Source organism: Lepisosteus platostomus, chromosome 9 (genome assembly GCF_059453375.1).
Source record: "Lepisosteus platostomus isolate fLepPlt1 chromosome 9, fLepPlt1.hap1, whole genome shotgun sequence".
Lineage (NCBI taxonomy): Eukaryota > Metazoa > Chordata > Actinopteri > Semionotiformes > Lepisosteidae > Lepisosteus > Lepisosteus platostomus.
Window position 1 is genome coordinate 62,286,437 of NC_142619.1, and position 20,730 is coordinate 62,307,166.

Here is a 20,730-nt window from a genome sequence, read left to right on the forward strand (position 1 = left end):
TAGATAGCTCACTTCCCAGTTATTCATTTTTCCTTCTAAGGCATTGTCCTTCGTAAACTTGAAGTCTGATTACTTTAAGTTATGTGGAACCACGTGATAGAATTTAAAGCACCCATTCTCTTATTGTGCAGCTTCTCTGAAATCTCTTTTCATTTTTAACTGAATTCTCCTCTTGTCTCTGTGCAACGTGATAGTCTGGCAACATGTTGTCACGTGTATTTTTTCTATAGGATAAAGCAGGCTGATAAAGGAGCAGCTCATTACGCTAAGAGCAGGGCTGTAGAGAAAATTGTTATGAAAAAACTTAAAGAGCGACTAGCCCAGCGGGACATTTCCATTCAACAGTGTCTCCTGAATTCTTGCAAAGGGAGAGTCTCTAAAGATGATTTGAAAAAGGTGAGATGCTTTCTTTTTCTTATTTTCTCTGGGACTACACAGAAACCCATCAAACGTGTTGACTGGAACCACAGTCACAGCCAGTCCGAGCACACCCGATGAGTCTGAAACAGTGACCCCAGGATCAGTCTCTTTTTCATCTCTTTCTGCTAAGGGTCAACAGACAGCAAATAGTTGCTATGCAGTAGATTTAAACATTTTTCTGCTTCTATGAGTTTTATCCTTTAATTATTTTATTCTTAATGGTAGCCAGGTTTATGTATTTCAGAAGTCTTTCAGAGATTAATAATTTCTTTCATTTTCTAGTCATTTCTTTCAAGTCATTTTTTAAACTTATAGGATTTAAAGAGTAGCGAGGCTGACTAATAAAGACGAGACACATACCTGGGGTGTCGTAAAAAAAACGATTTGGTCAAATGCAAGGTCAAATCTCTTCTTTAGGTGTGCTAAAAATCTCACTTGTTTAGAATGAAAAAAGTGTGTAATCACGTACTCCCTATTATATTGTGACCCTGAAGGTGATGGAAGACTGCAGCATTAATGTGGATGATGAACAATTTCAAATTCTCATCGAAGCACTAGGGTTTAAGAATGGAGGTCTGTCTTACTCCGAGTTTCTCACTAAATGTGAAGGTAAGAAAGAATATTAGGTTGTGATAAGAACACAATATTATATTGAGATTTTTTTTCCTTTTTTGCTACATTGAAAATGTTTTTTCATTGATGCAGGTGTTCTCATTTGAGATATGAAAAATAGTCAATTTGAGATGGAACTGATTTGATTATTAGGATCTGTTGTATTTTAAGTAAGGTACCTTAGGCTCCTAAAATACAGTGGGCATACCTGTCTTTTAGGGTCTTTTTCTAGCTTTACCCCACATACCCTCACAAGATTATGTACTATAAGGATCTTACTAAACCCATAACAGTGTCACACTTTTTGTTCTATTTGTTTTCTATTTGCATGTAGCACACTGGTCTTCACTATGGCAGAGAAAATGGTGCCAGTACTGTTCCTGACAGTGATAACCTGTTTATTATCAATGTAGTTGACAGGCCTGCTCTTGGATGTTTTAGCAGCTGCACATCTAGAAGGGACACATATGGTTTCTTGTGCACTGAGAGTAGTGGTTCTCTGTGGTCTGTTTACAATTTGCTGCACCAGATGCGTTCTGTTGTGTTAAAGATCAGGATTCAGCAGTCTGTATTATGTATACTATCCTATACTATTTTTATAAGGTGTTTTTTTTCATGAACCATGGGCTTATGCTCCAAGTTGTGAGTTATAGTGTGTTATTGTCTAGATAATTGAATCTAGATTGAATTTGAATCTGGGCCTGAATGGCTCTGATGGAAAGCATGTTCCTGATGGACCAGAAATAATCCCCCAGATTGACCCTATCTATACCATCCAGGATTTTATATAGTTAAATTTCTTCAAAGCTGGCAGTAAACTACACCTCGAACTGTCACAATACATACTGATGGCATAAAATTGTTTTTATGCTCTCATTGTCATCTCACATTACAGGGTTTTGTGCGCGATGACATGGGTCTGTTGAATTTTCTCCCCCTTTTTGAGCTACAGGTGAACTCATGGAGGCATGGTTAAGATTTAGGAATTTTAACTAGACGTTTGTGCATGAAAAGAATTGTAGGTTTGCACCCCACCTGCACATGCTGCTGTTGTATCTCAGAGGAAGGTACTTTACTCCAGGTGTATCACTGGGTACCAGCGTTGCTGGAGGTAACCCTGCAATGGACAAGCTTCTCATCCAGAGGAACATCACATCGTCAGTCAGTGTGACACAGCAGAAACTGGGATACCTCTGGCCCAACGATCCTCTCGACATGAGTATGGATGTACTGTCGTACTATTGAGGTGCACAAGTTAAAAACAGATACAGAGGTCAAGTAATTACTGTATGTAAAAGCACAAAGCATAAAGCATTAAGATTTATTATTATAAAAATCTGGGACCAGAAACCTCAGGACCCCCATGGACTGTTCAGAACACCACATTGCAGTTGTGTACAGAGAGCTCGGGAGATATAATGTAATAAAGATAATGTTGCTTTATTAGCCCTATACAATTTCTTGCATTACTGTATGAATTTGTCTTTTCACATACCCCAGCTTGCTCTCCATGAGACACAGACACACAGACAGGGAGAGAAGCTGGGGGTCAGAGCGCAGGGTCAGCCATTTTAGAGCGCCCCTGGAGTAGTTGGGTTTAAGGGCCTTGCTCAGGGGCCCAACGGAGTAGGATTCCTCTGCCAGCTGCGGGATTTGAACCTGCAACCTTCCAGTCACAGGCAAAGATCCTGAGCCACAGAGCCATCGCTCTGATATGACAATGCTATTGCCATCTGAGTTAACTCTGAAGAGCTGGGGAAGGGAAACTCTCCAGAAAGACGGTGGCTGTACCTTCTTCAGAAAGGGCAAATCAGAGGAAGAATGCATGGGTTCATGGAATTATATTTGCCTTCTGGAATGAAATAATTAACTATCTTCATGAGCTGTCTGTTAGAATTAATGAGCTCCCCGTGATTCTTTGTCTCAAATTAGCATGGAACCAATTTTCCTAATTGATTTCTGTGTTGTTATAACTGAAGGGGGTGTGTAGTTTTCAGTTCACATCCTAATTGGACTACTTAAGACCTTATACAGAAAGCCTGGGACACTGTGTATCATTTGAGGTGTTTTCTCAAATGAAAACTACAGTGTGCTACGCTACGAGCAAATAGCAAGTCGAGATCGAAGCGCAGGGCTTCGGATTTCTCCAGAGGAGGAGTAAGGGCTGTCTGGTGTGCTTCAGGCAGATTGGCTGATAGAGTAAAGACTGCCGGGGTTTCAAGCAGACAGGGCTGACAGCAGCAGATGTGCCCGAGTCTGCTCAGGGTTTTGAAGCAGGCTGACGAGGCTGTCTGGTTTCCTCGGAGATGGAGGCTTATCACAGCTGGCCGGGTTTCAAGCAGAGGTGACCGAGGGCTTAGGTGGTGCTTGACTGAGGTCCATTTAGGAGCTGATCGCATACTGTATGGCTGTCAGTAGTTTGATGTCAGAGTCTGACTAAGCCGTGAATCAAGCCTTTATGCGGGTGTTAATGAGAGGTGTGATTAGTAGATTGGCTGCCTGATTGAAAAGCAGGTGGATGAACAGACAAGCCGCCGGATCTCATTGTCAAGGCCATGGAAACCGCCGGCTGTGAGGCCCTCCCTGCCCAGGTGTAACGCATGTGGTAAACGCAGATGATCAAAGGGGTTTTCTGGTGGTTTTCTGTGGTTAACCATGATGAAGGATAAACATGGAACAGCTGTAGACATGACTAAAGGCAGGAGGAGATATAAGAAGGAAGACAGAGAAACAGGAGAAGACACTAAAAGACTGAAATGAAAGGCCATCACCCTTCTTTTGTGAGAGGGACTTAATCTGATCAGTCTTTGAGATCACATTCTGGCTAAGTAATCCATACCTAATTTTAGAGGGATCTGTTGTAGGAACATCTAATTTCCTGTATTGTGGAATCCTGTGATGAACAATGTTCTCTGCTAGTTTGGTGGTGCATGATTTGAATAGATTGATTCCCATGCACTTTTGCGAATCCATGTTGTAGGAGTGGAGATTTATTTCTGAGTATTATGCATTTTTAGGACACAGCTTTTTCATTGTGGTGTGTTAAGGTGTTCCATAGTGATTTCAGTTCATGGGAATTCTTTGTTTCTGGATATATAGATCACATGTTGTAATGTTTGATATTGTTTTGCTGTGTTATTTTATTGTTAAGAAATATTTGTCCAGGATTAACCCTGTGTACTCTATCACTAGAGCTGTACCAGAGCACATTAAGACCTCACGTGCCATTTCTCACATGCCTCAGATCTTACGTATCTCTTGGGTTCATTTTATTTAACCACTCTCTTGAATTGCGTACCAGTATGTACAATACCCCTACTCTAGATTCAGACAACAAAACCAAGGAAGATTTCTTTGTTATCCTTTGTGCAATCCTGAAGGACAGATTTATTGAACTTAGAGATCTCCACACCAGATTTGGAAAAGGTGCTTGTCTCTGAAGTGGAAACAATCACAAGGATGGAAGTTGGAAATGTCAACTCCAGCAACATTCTTCTCCTTATCAAATACTTAGAGCATGGTCTCATTATCACCAGTACTCCAGGAACACATCAGGAAAGGAGACGCAAAATATCCTTGCGACATCCATGATCCAAACTCTGGCAGCTGATTCACTTTATGTCCATGTCGGGAATCACAAAGACACACATCAGCCGGAGCAGTGGCAGGAGCTCACTGTCTTGTCTGTCCTATGATGCCAATCAGACTGGCCCCCAAACATCACCTTCTGAAGAAGCTGTGTGCACAGAAAATCAGTGTTGTCCCAACCGAATTCTCAAATCAACATTTTCTAGGATAAATTAGGGTAAATCTCTCAAGCCTCAACCAAAAACAGAAGAAAATTATTTATACTGCTAAGGAAGACCCATATTGTCAGTTCCTACAAAGAGACATTTGGATCTTATGGCAAGAAAATGACCACGTGATCAGTGAGGATATTGAGAAACGGCACTGGGCTTTCTACGCATGGCAGAGTGAGCTGAAGTCTAAATGGAAGAGCTTGACCCAGCAACTAGCAAAGAAGGAAGTTCAAAGGAGAGCTCGTGAAGAACAGGTGGTGTTCAGAAGGACTTTTTTATGGCCCGAGCACACAAGGACCAGTGCCTCGGAAACCTACGGAACAAGAAGACCTGATCCAGGAAAGGGAGGCAGTCAGTCCCCATTGGAAGGAGAAGGAATTGAGTATCAGTTCAATCAAGAATCCATTTTCAATGTTATTATTCTTACTTCTGTCCCACAGCACCCAATTAGAGACCATCTTGAAATTCTACCAATACTTAACGAGCTGATGAGAGCCATCACACAAATGAAATTTAACAGTGTCGCAGAAGGTGATGGAATAGTTTCAAATATTCCATAATCTGTGATCATCTGTGTCTTCCCCAATATTTACTTGTCTCCCAGACCCAGAACACTAACAAGACTGGGTAAACACCTCCAGACAACAACCATTATTCCAAATCTTCTGTATCAGGTCATCAAGCTGGCAACTACTTTGCTACCCTTCCAATCGCAACAGTGTCTCTTTGTAGTAAGAAAACTGAACACAATAGTCTAAAAGAGGTCTTACTAATATATTGTAAAAAGAAAGTATAACGTACCAGGATTAAATTCAGCCTTTTACCTTGGCATTGTGTGATTTTTTTATCGTTTCCCCACATTGTCTTGATGAGTGCTTCAGACAATGTACTTAACCACCCAGATTGCAAAGTGCTTTCATGTATAGCTTCCTGCAGCTCTGAGCCACCCATGTGACGAGCGTAATGTGTTTCAAGATCACATTGCGTGCTTTAATCTTATCAAATGCCCTTGTTTATTCAGAATCCTTTTTAGAAGAATTCTGAATATCTTCTCTTTCTAATAACATGTTGGCTGTCTCTTAAAATGCCATTGTTTTGGCTAGTTTTCTTTATTGTTTCTGTAGTTTTATCAGTGATAGATGCAAGATGTATTGGTGTATACGGGAGCTTTTTCTTTAAGTTTTGTCTCCCTTTTTGTGAATTAGTGTTAGACTTCCAGTTCTTCAGTTTTGCTGTTATTAGTTACAGCTCAGGCTGGATGTCTGAATAACATCCTCATTTTCTTAAAGGTGACTGGGAAAGTACTATTCGGTACCAATACTGATGGAGCTTCTTATCCCTCTTGTACATGTTTCTTAATGTGATTGACGTCTTCATTTATAAATGTGTCGACTATTTCTATTTCTTTTTCTTTTTTGTATTCAGTTAATAATTTCCTGTTATCTTGTCAAAAATGTGTTCCTGTGGTCACAGTTCTTTTACTAATGTAATGCTGATGCAGTAGTTGCTTATTGTAATTATTTTTTGGCATTCATTGCAGCACTCTTTTCTGTCTCCTTCTTGGCAATTGTAATCTCTATTTTCAGATGCTCCTATACAGTAGCTTGGTACGCTCTGTTTACAGTCTTGATATACTGTATGTGCTCTTTTAAGCAGTTGGGAGAGCACTTTCTTCCTTATGATCTTTTTCTTAATTTTTTCCATTGAACAATTTAACCCACACGATCTTGTTTATTTGGAGCCTTTTTTATCATGCGTTTGGGAGGCATGTTGGCGCAGTGGTTAGTGTTGCAGCCTTGCAGCGCTGGGGCCCTGGATTCAGTTGTGGATCTGGGGTGCTGTCAGTGTGGAGTTTGCTCTCCCCATGTTTGCAGGGTTCTCTCTGGGTGTTCCAGTTTCCTCCTACAGTCCAAAGATGCGCTGGTAGGTTCGCTGGCTTCTGGGAACACAGTCCTGGTGGTAGTGTGTGCTTGTTTGTGTCTGCTTCTGCCCTGCGATGGACCTGTCCAGGGTGTACCCTGCCTCGTGCCCGTTGCCTGCTGGGATAGACTCCAGCTCTGCTGCGACTCTGTATTGGACAAAGTGTTTAGAAAATGGATGGATGTCATGGTTTTCAACTATAACCATCCTTCTTCTGTTGACTCTGAATCCATCTGTTCCCAGTTCACTGATCGTCAGCTCTGCCTCATTAATTCACAGCCTGCTTTTCTAAAATGATAAACTCTACTATAAGACTCAAGCTATAGAGAGTTAAAGTATACATCAGACATTGCTATGCTATGATTGTGATTTGCCAGCGATTCTATCACTTCTATTTCCATGCATATATGAATTTATACTGTTTTTCATAACAAACAGTAGGTCATAACTGTAATAAAGAGATTAACAATTAAGGATTAACAAGCAACCATTGCCCATGTCCACCATACCAATTTCAGTTTCTGCATTCACAATCCAATTAATAAAATCCCAATGAATCTGTAGAAAATTTAAATTTCCCAATTATAGATGTTACTACTCCTGTCTGCATTAAGTGATCTGTAGCATACACTTATTATTAAGCTCCTAGAAATGGTATTTTCCAGTTAAACCCATGTAGGTTCTGGCTTTATTGTCAGGTTTGTCTTTTCCACGTTTCTCTGTTCAACATGCCTGATGCTGTACCTCCAGGTCTTTAGCCTGCCTGATCCATGTCCTCTCCTGCATGTCTTGTGGTCTTCTTACATTTTTCCTATAATCCACAATAGCCTACTGAAATCCGAAAGTCTTTATGTTGCAGTTACAGTATGTCGGTGATGTACCACTTCACATTGCAACATTGTGAGCTCTGAAGCACTTGAGCAACAGGAACTGGCTGTTACAGGCTGGGGATTAATTGTGTATTCCTTTGGGCTATGTAGCACAGGTTGTCTGATACAGCTGGTTTCAGATTTTCTAGTGGTATGGTTCCTTTTTCACAGCTTTTAAAAAGGTCAGTTTTTATCTCACGAACTATGAGGTAAATTATTTTGAATTTAACAATTTTTTTACAATCATCCATTTCTCATTACTGAAAGAAAGAACTGGGACACAGAACAATTTTGATTTCTTGATGTTTCAGCTAATTACATATCTTCTTTAGTGGAAATTCAGTATTGTAGCAGCAGGATATCACATTAATTTGGACCTTGAAACACCGTTAAATGAGCAGGCACTAACTTACAGTTATTGAAAAAAATAGATTTGGCTTTGGAAGATAAAACACCCAAAAGATTTGCTGTGTGATGTGTAATATTTCCTTGCTGTATGGTTTTGAAGGTCGGTATGGCGTGTAAAAGAAATAAAATCACTCCAGCAATGATTTGGCTAATCTATCTTGTTTACCTTTTCCCCAAAATGTAGCAGTGTTTATTTGCAAGGGAAATAATTAATATCTATATGACACTTACATTATTACATTAAATTCCAAATAATATAATCTGGGTAAGTGACAGCTGTTTGTAGATTTTCACGAAAGGGCACCCATTCTATAAAAGCATGTCCCTTCATTCCATCAGTACAGTCTTCTTTCCTTTTCCCTTCAAACTGAATTAAGGGTAAAGACCTTTGGAAACAGGGGCACTGAGAAGCAGAGACTTGTCAGTTTTAAATTGAGTGTATGATTCTAACAGAAAATCAGAATATAGTAACAGTATAATAAGAAAAAAATACAGTTACAATTACAGTATCATCCACAAAAAACATAGTGATATTCGTTATTTGTAATTTCAGAACATTTTTCAAAGCTATGTCCAGCTTTGACTATGTTATTTTGTAATTCTTAAGTAATTTGGGTGAGGTTCTGTTTCTGGGCTCTGGGCCGATGTCCTGTGTCTGGTGTCTGGTGTTGAGGCCGTGCCTGTGGGCTCTGGGGTGTAGTCCCGTCTGGGGGTTCAGGGGTGAGGCTGTCTCTATGTTCTGGGATCAGGGCCCCTCTCTGGTGTGTGGTTTGAGGTCCTGTCTCTGGCCTCTGGGGCGAGGTACCATCTGTGGGCTCAGGGGTAAGGCCCTGTCTCTGGCCTTTGGGGTGAGGTCCCACCCCTGGGCTCTGGAGCGAGGTCCTCTCCTGACGACATCACTGCTTAACTGCAGGTCTTCAGGTTCCCAGTGGGAGTGCACCTCCTGCCTGCAGTTCTCACCACCACGCAGATGGGAAACAGGTCCAGTACATGACGGCGGAGGACTGCATTGCTCAGATGAAGGAAAGACTGAATGGCAAGTCAGGGGTAAGAGGCATCTCCTACTATCTGTCTTAAAACCATTCTTTGTGATAGTTCAGCAGTGGCCTTAATGACTTAGTGAGTGAACTACTGTATGCTGAAATCCTGCACAGCATATTACAGCTTATTGACAAAAGTGCCATACTAATAAAATCATAAGAAAATGTCATATTTGAAATTCCTTGAATATTACATTCAGTTTATATGCATTTGTTTTTTATTGTAGGATCTCTTCTCTGCTTTCCACAAGATGGACACGAATCATGATGGCATCGTCACTATGCGTGACTTCCGAGACCTGTTTGACAGTTTTACGTTTATCATTAAAGAGAAGGAGTACCAGCGTGTACTGGGTCTGCTGGGACTGGGACCCGGGTCCACTCTGAACTTCCCTGAGTTCCTACGTATGTTTCAGTCCCAGCAGAGGCCCGAGGGCACTCCCTGGTGGAGCTCTTCAAGCAGGTGAGCAGTGTGAGGTAGGGTCTGCACAGGTACAGAGAGAGAGCACAGCACACCCCTTGAGTGCAGAACAGAGGAGCTTGGATTCATCTGAAAAACCGTTTGACTACAAACAATACTATACTTGATGACTTGCTAGGGCACATGGATTTAGAGAATTTGCTTGAATTTTATGCTGTTTATTGATACCAGACTCCTAACATATTGTGGCTCTTAGCACAAAGATTTTGTGAGCTCTTAGCTGCTGACTGCAGCAGATGTATCTAGATTTTGTGATTTTTATTTGGAACTATACATAATACCTTAGCACCAAAGGTAGATTGTTTTTTCTTTGAAAATAGTATGCAGGAACGTTCATGATTTTAAATGTACTGTGAGAGGCATTCCCAGTCTCTGGGGTAGCTCCTCACCACACGCATCATGAAACATACAGAGGTACTGGTCTGCATGCCAGTTGCTTCCTGCCAAGAAGCCACCCTCGGAGGGTCTTGATGCTCTATAGTTACAGCTGCAGCAGGACTTCATGGACATTTCTGTCTGCACCCAGGGAAAAGCTTGTGCTCTAGTGTATAGTCTAGGTGTTTTTATTCAGGTGGGTAGCTGCGTCAGCATGCATACATGTAGCCTCAAAGGAGCAAGTAATAGGTTTATTCCATGCTGAAAAGAGAAGAAAGAAAACACAGCATTTCAGCTGACGAAACTTTGTGTTTTCTTTCTTCTCTTTTCAGCCTGGAATAAACCTATTACTTGTTCCTGTTTTTATTCAGTCCAGTGTGTTGAACTGAACTGAATCTGCCATGTCCTGTAAACAGTGGAACCCGTGTTTGACCTGTAGTTACGTCCACAGTGTCACCTCACAATAACTAGACAAATTGAGGGTCACACACAACAATTTTCACTATGTAACTGGGCCAGCAGACGTAGGCTGCTAAGGAACAGATAAAGGTTTCTTCTACACCGAAAGGAAAAGAGACACAATGTTTCGGCTGTCCAAGAGGCTACTTGGAGAGAGGGACAGGAGCAGATGAGTAAGGCAAAGGAGAACAAAAGCTGAGCAGTGGTTAAGAAGGGGTGGTGAACGGGGAGGAAATCGCGTGAAGCAGGTGCGAATAGTTCATTCAAAAAGTTGTTTCTTTTCTTTTCAGCATGGAATAAACCTGTTCCTTATAACTATTCCCACAACAACACACACACACTAAGCAACACATAACATAAACATACAACACACAAGTTACACTATGTACACATTTTTAACAAGGCATCCCACAGGCTTATGTCTCCACCATCCAGAAATCTTACTGTACAAAGGCCATAAGAAGAGATAAAACTGCCTTCAAAAACAGAATATGACCTACAGTTAAATCTTTCTCTTTAAACCCTACAACATGAATGGAATCACTACTGTATCTCCCCATTCTAAAAAACGCTCGTACTAAACAGGAGAGATGGTTTTTAACCAAGATATTCTCTACACAAGAACAACAGGATCGCAAGCTCTCTTCAGAAGATAATTGAGATACTTTACACCAGTCTGGTCTTTCTGGATGATCGGGACAAGGAGCTCTCGCCTTCTGCCTTTCTGTCCCTTGTCGTCCCTCCTGTCTGTTCCTTGTCTTTTTTCCCTCTTGCCTGTTGTATGCTGTCCTCCTGAATTGTTGATGGACGCTTAATCATTTACCCAGAGATTAATTAACTAAGTAAACCAAAGTACAATTGCTTTGTTCACTGAGTCTCCTACCCCTACCTCTCAGCACATATCTCCTTGCTTTGAAGCTGGAAATCTTGACACTAGCCTGTTGTTACCCATTGTATCTGGATTCTTGAAGACACTACATAACATTCTGTATTTACATAACATTATGTAAACAAAGTACACTTTGTTTAAATAGAAAAAAAAATCTGTATTGTATATAAGCATCTGCAATGTTTATTTTCTGTATGAAGGCCCAAGCAGTTCCTAGAAGCTGATCCAGATCTGGTTTGTGAACAAGTCCATAGCTACCTGGTTGCAAAGGCTCAGAGCAGGTGGCATGACCTCTCACAGGTAAGGCTGGTCTTACAGCTGAGAAAGAGCAAAGAATCAGTGCCAGGCGCCAGGACATTATTATATCTTACTACTTGTAACAGCAAGAATTCCAGTATGCTTTTTGTATCTTGTTGGCTGTGTCCTGCCAAGTTAATACAATTTTAGCAAATACAAACTGTTGTTGTATTTGTGAACAGTGATCGTTTCTCTGTTGTATATAATTAATTTGCATTAAGTTTCATACCTCTGTGCAGGCATTTTGTGAATTTGATCATGATGGCAGAAGCATCATCCGTAAAAGGGATTTAAGGGCCATTTTATACAGATTTGTCCTGCCCATCACACCTGCTGAATTTGAAAAACTGTGGTCAAGGTAAGACAGTAAGCAAAACTCTTTAATAGAACATTTGACACGTGTGTTCTGGTAGTGTCTGCAAACAATATTACTATTCCTCATGCTTTAGCATACTAAGAGCATTGTACAACTAAAGAAACATTTGCACACTGAAAACATTCTATAACATTAGTTACGTTACAAATGAAAAAAAGTGCTTGATTTCATATTGAGCAACTATGCACCATATTTTCTGATTTGTGATTGTCAGTTCAATTACCTAATGAAAAAGATATGAATAATGTTCAGAAGCAGGTTAATTTTTTTCACAAATGACATAATTCCCCTTCAGTTAATTGAATTCAGTGCAACTAGAAATATTTGCTTTTTTTCTAAGTACAGCATAACCTATGACCTGTGTCTAACTAATCATGTTGGAATGATACCGAAAGGTATGACCAAGCAGGAAAAGGTTACCTCTCGCACTCTGAGTTCCTGGAGAAGCTGGGCTTGGAGATCTCCTCGGTTGAGAGTGGCCCGACGGTGGACAGGGGCGTTGTAGAGCAGAACTGCATGAGCCCACTGGAGCAAAGGAAGAGGCAGCAGCAGATGAGCATGGGGACAGCACAGACAGCGCAGCTGGAACGAGAGCTGAAGTGAGTGCAGTCTGGACCGCTCTGCTTTGGGCCTGTATGTATTCTTTTAAGGGAACAGGAACGGTTATAGATCAGGGGAGGGTCCCAGTAAGATAATGCTGTAAGATTTCCACCTCTGTTTAAGATCCTGTTGATTGCTTGCTACTGGATATGTCTTGAAGCAATATACAGTAGCACTGCTTGAAGCAGTGTTGGCTGTAAAAGACAAGACATCCAAGTCTTGAATGAGTGTTTACGTGAGAGAAACAGTATGTGACCAAGCACCACGATTGTTGTGCTTTTCCTTTTTGTCTAGAGATATCATCCGAGATTTCTATCAGGATTTCAGTACAGCCTTTGCCAAACTGGACAGAAACAACGATGGCTATGTGATGGTTCAAGACTTGCACAAAGTACTGAAGGTGCACAGCTACCAAGCGGATGAAGTCCAGCTCATCCATCTTCTTAACAGGTATAAAAACTGAGTGTGAAAACATGAATCACATAATAAAATGCAGTGCTTCACTGCAGTCTTCCCCAAGCCATAACAGATCTCAAAGGTAATTGGAATAAAGAGGAAAATGGTATAAAGACAAAAACAAACACAAACACCACATTGACTTTTCCTGCACTTTTGGTAACTGCTGCAGTGGCTGGTCCCTCAGAGCCAGGTGCTCGTGCTGCTGTTGCCTCAATCACCCTGGGCTTCTCTCATACTGGAGCTCCTGGACTTGGTAGTCACCTCGGAATGAGCTGAGACCCTGTCCGTGTGAGCAGAATCCAGTGTGGAGAAGTCCTAACATATCCTCAGTGGTTTATATGGAGCGTTTGGATAAAACGATTATCTTCTGTGCAGAGAGGTAGTTATTCCACATAACTCTGTGATGTGTGCATTCGTAAGATAAAGTACATTCGCACAGAGCTGAAAATCTTAGCGTGGTGGTTTTGAAAAATGTTTTACAGAAAACAATAAGCGTGGTGAGATCTATGAAGTTTGGTGCTCCCCTATGACAACAGGAGCCTGGTAGCAATAGACAGCCTGGTATTTAAATAACCAGGGGTACTACTCTATGAGCTTCCCCTGCTGGCACTCCTTCATCAGTGCCTGCACAAGATTGGAGACCAGCCATTCCAGTTTTCCCAGGAAGGCAGTGGTGCCCCTCCTGATGTGTCTCCTCACGGGTCATTCCACGCAGCAGGCAGATTCGCCCCAGCCAAGTGAAGAATCCACTCTGCCATCTAATCCCTGATCATCTCCAGCTGCACGTTTGGCTCCTGAGTGATACTGGCCAAGTGCGTTTGGCCTCCCAGTCGTGATCGCGCACACACTGCAGAGTGCTCCTGTCCTTCTACTGGAGACAGCGTTCCTACAGGTGCTCTGTCTGCTGCCCCCCAGAGGCTGGGAAAGCAGTGGCTACCTTGACTATATCTCTGGCTGACATTTCAGAACGCAGAAATAGGGTGAAGGGAGATCCAGCGGGGTACTGTCACCTGTTGGGGACCTGCCACAGTCTCTTTTTACAGCTTAATGGTCTGTGCTGATCTTATGGACTCCCTCGGGGTTGCTAGTTCTTCCTCATTGGTTTTCCCCTCTTGGGGAAGACTACATAGACGTCGTCCATCTAGTAGTTCAAGTAGGGAGCTGCTTCAGCAGGCGGAGGCTGCAAAGGAACAAGTACAAGTTTATCCCACGCTGAAAAGAGAAGAACAGAAACACAACGTTTTGGGTGTGGAGCCTTTTTTGGTGGACCCGTGACACCTGAAGAAGGCTCCACAGCCAAAACGTTGTGTTTCTTTACTTCTCTTTCTTAGCATGGAATAAAACATCACATGTTTCTTTGTCTTCCATCTAGGTTGCTCTTCACTTGGCTTTACTCATACTCACACAAGTCAATATATCTCCTCACTAACTCTTTACTCTCTGTCTTCATTATCCACCTGCCACTGGAGTATTGACCTGGATTAACTCTGTGTCACCCAGTTCTCAGTTTTCACATTGGGCCCTTCAACTCAAGTCTTCACTCTCATTCTTCACCAAGTACCAGATCTTCGCCAGCTCTCCTGACTGATCCTGTTTGACCAGGGACACTTCTCAGCAACACGCACAGCCCTGACACAGCAGCCCTTCAGCCCGATGCTGTTAAGGCACAGGGAGTATTTGGAATTCGCCCTGTACATCTCCTGTCTGTAGGGAGGAGGTATGCTGTTACCTTGCTGAACAATTTCCCACTACTCGGCAATGTACTTGAACCCCATTGAGGATGGCAAAGTACCGCTCTCCACCTGTCCAGCACCTGCGACGCGCCTCACTACAGCCTCAGCTGTATTCTCTCGAGCATCCCCCACTGGTTCCCACAGGCCTGGAAACCAGCCCAATCCATTACTTAAGAGGACTCCCTCTGGAGCCTCGACAAAGAGTAACCTTTTCCTCCTAGCTGCTCTTAGAAGCTTCTTAATTAGCCCAGAGGAGTGGTTAATTCCAAGAAGAGCCTATCCCAAGAGCTTATTTGTCTCTCATAGAATTGCATGCTCTGAGTGCCAATTACTCATTCAGACTAGCTGTGTCTAATTCTACAGATTTTCCCAGTTAAAAGGCAGCCATCTTGGCTCAAGGTCACACCAATGTAACCACTGTTTTGAGCCAACATGGTGGCTTTCTCACACAACCACATTTCACTGTCTGCAAGGTAGTATCATCTTCTTCTTCTTCGCATTTTTCCACTTATGTGGGGTCTGCTTGTTTGCACCGATTTTTCCACTTCGTACGGTCTGCTGCGTCTCTGCAGGTGACTTTTGCGAGACGCATGTCGTCTGTCAGCCGATCCAGCCAGCGCGTAAATGGTCGTCCACGGGGCCGGCGGCCTTCCACCTTCAATTCGAGGGCGGTCTTTGCCATTGATGTGTCATTGCTGCGGAGCACGTGTCCATACCATCGCAGGCGCGATTCCCTCATTTTCACAGTGATTGGGGCGACTCTGAGTGTTTTTCACACCCCTTCATTCATGACATGGTCTAGTCTTGTCAAGCCGAGGGTCCATCGCAGCATCTTCATTTCCATCGTATGGCGTGCCTGTTCATGTTTCTTTGTCGTTGGCCAGCATTCAGTTCCGTATAGGGCCACTGGTCTGACCACTGAGCGGTAGACTTTGGATTTTAGGCGTAAAGAGGTCTTCTTGTCGCATAGTACTCCAGTGACCTGCCGCCTCCAGTGACCTGCCGCCATTTCATCCATCTCGCGTCTTGGCGTCATGGACGGTAGTGCAGTCGGAGTTGACAATGAGCCTAGGTACTTGAACTGGGTCACTTTGTTCAGTCGGACCCCACCAGCTGCGATTGTGCCATCGGTTTGATCACCACATTCCAGGTACTCCGTCTTCTTGATGTTCAGTTTCATCCCGAATCGTTCAAGGCGCGTCTTCCACTCCTGTACTTGCTGTTCGAGGCCGTGTCGCGTTTCACTTGCTATCATAACATCGTCAGCATACAATATCCTCCATGGATGCCTCGTTTGGATATCTTTGGTCACTGTATCTGTGCAAAGTATGAATAGCAGAGAAGACAAGGCTGAGGTGTCTGAGGTTCCAGCTGCGCAACGTACTGAGCTAGTGGCCTTTTGGTCCAGGAGCTTTGTCCAGCTGACACAGGCTTCGGGGACGTGGTGCTGTCGCAGCGCCAGCCAGATGAGGTCGTGCGGTACTCTGTCGAATGCCTTTTCCAGGTCGAGAAATGCCATGTGGATCGTTTTCCTCTTCTCGTGGTGCCTTTCCATCAGTAGGCGGGCTGCGTGTCCGGCGTCCGTTGTTCCGCAGTTTTTCACAAAGCCGCATTGGTTTGGCGAGATATCGATGATGGTTCTTAGTCGTGCGTCCAGCACACGCTCGAAAATCTTCATTGTATGGCACAGCAGCCAGATCGGCCTGTCATTGGAGCAGTCATTAACGTCGCCTTTGCCTTTGCAAACAAAAAATCATACAAACTTCCACACATTTCAGAACAGCACATCTGCAAGGTAGTATATTATATCTATATATATATACTATATTTATGCAATATATTGTATACAGTATTTAAATCCTTATCTAGAACAACTAACACAAGCTGGCACACTTGATTAAACATTTATGTGCGATAAAAGCATTTTTGTATGACCTGTTTTTAATATCTCAGACATGGAATCAGCACAGATGAGGGCAAACTGTCCTACTTTGACTTTCTGCGAGCGTTTGATGGCAGTGGAGCTTTGGACTTTGGCCGCAGACCAGAGCCAGCTGCTCGGACAGAGAGCTTTGACGGATACAGCCCTGAGAAGGCGTTAGCCAAAATAAAAGAAAGGGTCACAGACTCATATGACACTCTTCAAAAGGTGAGGCTGCTTTCTTTTAATCATTACTGAATTTCAGCCATTACAGGACAGCACACTGTACATCTGAACTCTCGATACTGAATGTCATAGTGAAACAGCCCTGTTCTGTAGTGGAATCTACTTTCTTAGTGGAATCTAGTTTCCCTAGACTGAACATCAATTTTGTACTACCTACAACATGTAAAACTTAATAAACCTTTGCTGGACATCATGCAGTGGTTCTGTTAAATATATAATCTTTGTAATTTTAGGGGAGTAGGAGTATTAATTAACTGTGTGACTAATTCAGCATCTTAGTCTAGTTAAGAGCAACATAATGCATGAAAATCTTCACATTGGCATTTTTGAACATTTCTTGAGTCTACATATTTCTCATATAGTAGACTGAATGTCTTGCCCAGCATGGAAAATACGAACTTGCAAAGTATTTTTCGGGTATTATGCAGATGTTGACACGTTTTGTACAGTATTGCTCTTACATTGTTGTAATTATTGCACCTTTTCAATCTGAGCCAGATACGATGCAAGTTGCAATAAATGTAAATGTAAAGAATAAACTTAAATGTTCCATCTTTTTTTAAAATCAAAAAGCATCTTGAAATGATGCATCATAAAATTTGCTATATAAAATAATTGTCCTGATATGCAAGTAAAGAGGTTAAAATCAAAATATCGTACAGTCAATAATATGATAGAGTCAAGTTATTTCCTATAACAGTACTGTAATCAACAAAGCACAGCATATGAGCTTTGCATCAAAAGAGTTTCGAAGAAAAAGTGAAAATTTACCAGGAATTAATCTGTAGATTTTCCTCACTGAACAACAGACTCTTTTCTAGTCTAGAAATTCTAGTTTCAGTTCAGTATTGTCTTCTAGGGGAAATTTGTTTTATGGCACAATCCAATACAACAATACAAGGCAGACAAACATTACCAACAGAGATGGTAAAATAGTTTTATGGAATATAAGAGTTACTTTACATCCAGAGAGATATTGCAGTGAGGGTGACTGAATCTGTTACTGTTGCACCTGGGAAACCAGAGGCATCTCATAGATAGGAGGAGTGTCAATTCACAATGGACAAGAGTGTGACACACACTCTTTAATGCTCTTGCCCTTCTTTAAACCATTTCTTTGTAGAGTTGATTTGATTTTCCCCAGTTATTTTGCAACTTATTTTCACTAATTTTTCCAACCTATTACTAGTACTTAACAGTATTGATGCCTCCAAACCAACAACAGCCATCAGAAAACACAACCCAAGCGCAAGAAACACTTTCCAGGGCAGCAATGTGAAAACGCCTCGCAATTTCCTTGCTGTTGTTTGCCAGGCCTTCGCTGCCTTCGACACGAGTGGCAGTGGTACGGTCTCAGCCCTGGAGTTCCGCCGGGTCCTGGACCAGTTCTGTTTCAAGCTCTCCGACCAGCAGTTCAGGCACCTGCTGGGGAAGGTCAAAGTGAACAGAGACCGGACTGTGGATTGGAAGGATTTCCTCAGCTGTTTCAACTTTATAAACCAGGGGGTAAGCATGCCGTCAGTCATTCTTAATCTGGAACCTTTGTTCACATCAGAAAGTAAGATAGAAACGAGAAGAAACTCATCGGCCCCTCTAGTCTGTTTGGTAGTTAGAAGCTACCATTGATCTGACAATTCCATCCAGATGTTTCCTGAAAGATGCCAAGGTATAACCTTCCATCACGTGATGGAGCAGCTTATTCCTTACTCTGATCTAACAGTCAGATTGGTTACTCCCACTTGTCTTGCAACTGGCAACTTAATAGGGGCCACTGAACAGTGAATTTGTGTCATTTGTGTCCTCCTGGTCAGCTTCGCCCTTGTCTTGTCATCTGATCTCAGTCCTGCACTCACAATCTGGTGACAGCTGTCTCTGGTCACTGAACCTTGAACCTTCAACTTGCACCTAAAAATACCCACATCTAACCTGTGTCACATCCTTTTCTGTAAAATATTCAGTGATCCCCTGCCCACTGTGAGGGTCACATTCCTGAAAGGTCATGGTTGCTAAACTTAAGACTTTATAGAAAGAACAGGTTTCAGGGAGCTGAAGTTACAGTTCAACCTATTAACATGTATCACACATTTGTTCACCTATAATTAATATAAAACTATAGCATCAGTGTAAAGAACACACAATATATTTTGGAAGTAATATTGTATAGAGAGTTTTAAAAAGGGTTTTTGCCATAATTCTTACCTTTATTACTGTAGATTGGGTCACACGGCATGTAGGACACCTTAGGTAACATTGCTGTTCACTTCGAACCCTCGCTGTGATAGCCGCCTCACTTCTCTTTATTGTATGTACAAAGTATTGTATGCACTGTAGATTAATTAGCACCAAACAGCCAACTAACAGCACCATCACTTTGTCTTTTATGCAACTTATCAAGCACTTTGTTTCTTCTCAGCTCATCATGGATCTAGATCGCTTAGCAACACTGGACTCTTCACTCTTCTCATGCACGTACAGTAGGAGCCATATTAATAGAAACTGTGGACATGTCTACTGGCAAAAGAGGCTGTCTGAGAATGAGCTCAGAGACAGTTGCTCTCTCTCCCCTTCTCATGAAAAGCTCTCTCTCACGCCAGCACACGTAGCAGCATACAGATGCTCCACTAACCCACAGATACTCAGGTTTTGGGAGTTATGCCAGGTAAAATGACACACAGAATATTCTGTGTATACCAAGGGATTACTGTATTTCGGTTTTTAGCTTTTCCGTCATGTTCTGTGATCAGACAGACAAGAGTTGACAAGTCCTGATGAAGTGGCCAAGCAGAGCTCGGTTCTCCTCAAATGCTCCCTAAACAATCCATTGTTGCTACTTGCAGTTTGTTTTTTTACTTATACTTTGTAAGCAGTCGAGTTGCTAGTTTTTGTAGAATTATTTTTGGTACAGTGTACCCCTACAGAGGAAAATAAGAGGACATTTTTGTAATTGATTCACATGTTTCTGTATGTGTGGCAGACCACAGATGAGTGGACAGAGAAGGTGGAGAAGTTCAGCAGGCCCATCCAGACTCAGGCTTTGTCCATGAAGGACATTCTGAGCCGCATTCAAGAAGTGGTGACTGCACGCTTGTACACAATCAGCAGGGAGATCGTGAATTTGGACTATGCTCACATCAATGTCATTTCCAAAGAGGACTTCAGGGACATCTGCCACCGGCATTTCATGCGCCTGACGGATGATCAGGTACACTTGTGTTTTCTGTGCAGTTTGAGGTAACTCTGTGTGAAGGTGACCTGTGAATCAAATATTGTTTAGTTTTTATGACAACAAATTGATTTGTTCTCGTGTAATAATTAAAATGGCTTATGTTAGTTTTTACTCAAAGGTAATTTTAATTTTGGTCGGATTTCCTGAAAAAATGTATGTCATCTAATAAAAACAGAAAAGTCTGTTTTTTGCACCTTTGTAAACAAGCCAATATGCACAGCTACCCTGTGTAACCTTCATTTCAAGGTAAGCAGTCAATCCATCCACCACCAGCTCTGTAACAGAGTCGTTCTCCATTTCCTCCCAGTTCAACGACCTGTGGAGCCAATTGCCTGTCAATGACTATGGCAACTTGGACTACCGGGAGTTCCTGAAACGCTTCAGTGGAGAAGCACCCCCAAGCCCAGCTGGTAGAGACAGCCCCGAGAGGATGTCTCCCTTCCCTGCAGAGTGCACAGATGGAACCCCATCACCGGTCAGACGCCCCAAAACGGCATCTTCTGCTATTGGCTATAAAAAGGTAAAGATTCTGCAGAGTTAAAGCATGGAGCTTGTGGAGCTTCTGTACAGTAATTCCATGTTGCTTTTCTGCAAGGCTT

The 20,730-nt window shown here is 42.3% G+C and overlaps 1 protein-coding gene across 2 annotated transcripts in view; it reads left to right on the forward strand.

Moving 5' to 3' along the window:
* efcab6 (EF-hand calcium binding domain 6) overlaps window positions 1-20,730 on the forward strand; it is a 57,725-nt gene that overhangs the window by 31,990 nt on the left and 5,005 nt on the right. For both annotated transcript variants that reach the window (XM_088646094.1, XM_088646095.1), the window contains exons 16-27: window positions 231-396; window positions 915-1,029; window positions 8,943-9,076; window positions 9,297-9,532; window positions 11,474-11,573; window positions 11,810-11,928; window positions 12,342-12,545; window positions 12,841-12,996; window positions 16,692-16,887; window positions 18,220-18,411; window positions 19,880-20,107; window positions 20,439-20,651. In XM_088646094.1, the coding sequence (XP_088502220.1) occupies window positions 231-396; window positions 915-1,029; window positions 8,943-9,076; window positions 9,297-9,532; window positions 11,474-11,573; window positions 11,810-11,928; window positions 12,342-12,545; window positions 12,841-12,996; window positions 16,692-16,887; window positions 18,220-18,411; window positions 19,880-20,107; window positions 20,439-20,651 (2,059 nt within the window). The remainder of the gene's footprint in view (window positions 1-230; window positions 397-914; window positions 1,030-8,942; window positions 9,077-9,296; window positions 9,533-11,473; window positions 11,574-11,809; window positions 11,929-12,341; window positions 12,546-12,840; window positions 12,997-16,691; window positions 16,888-18,219; window positions 18,412-19,879; window positions 20,108-20,438; window positions 20,652-20,730) is intronic.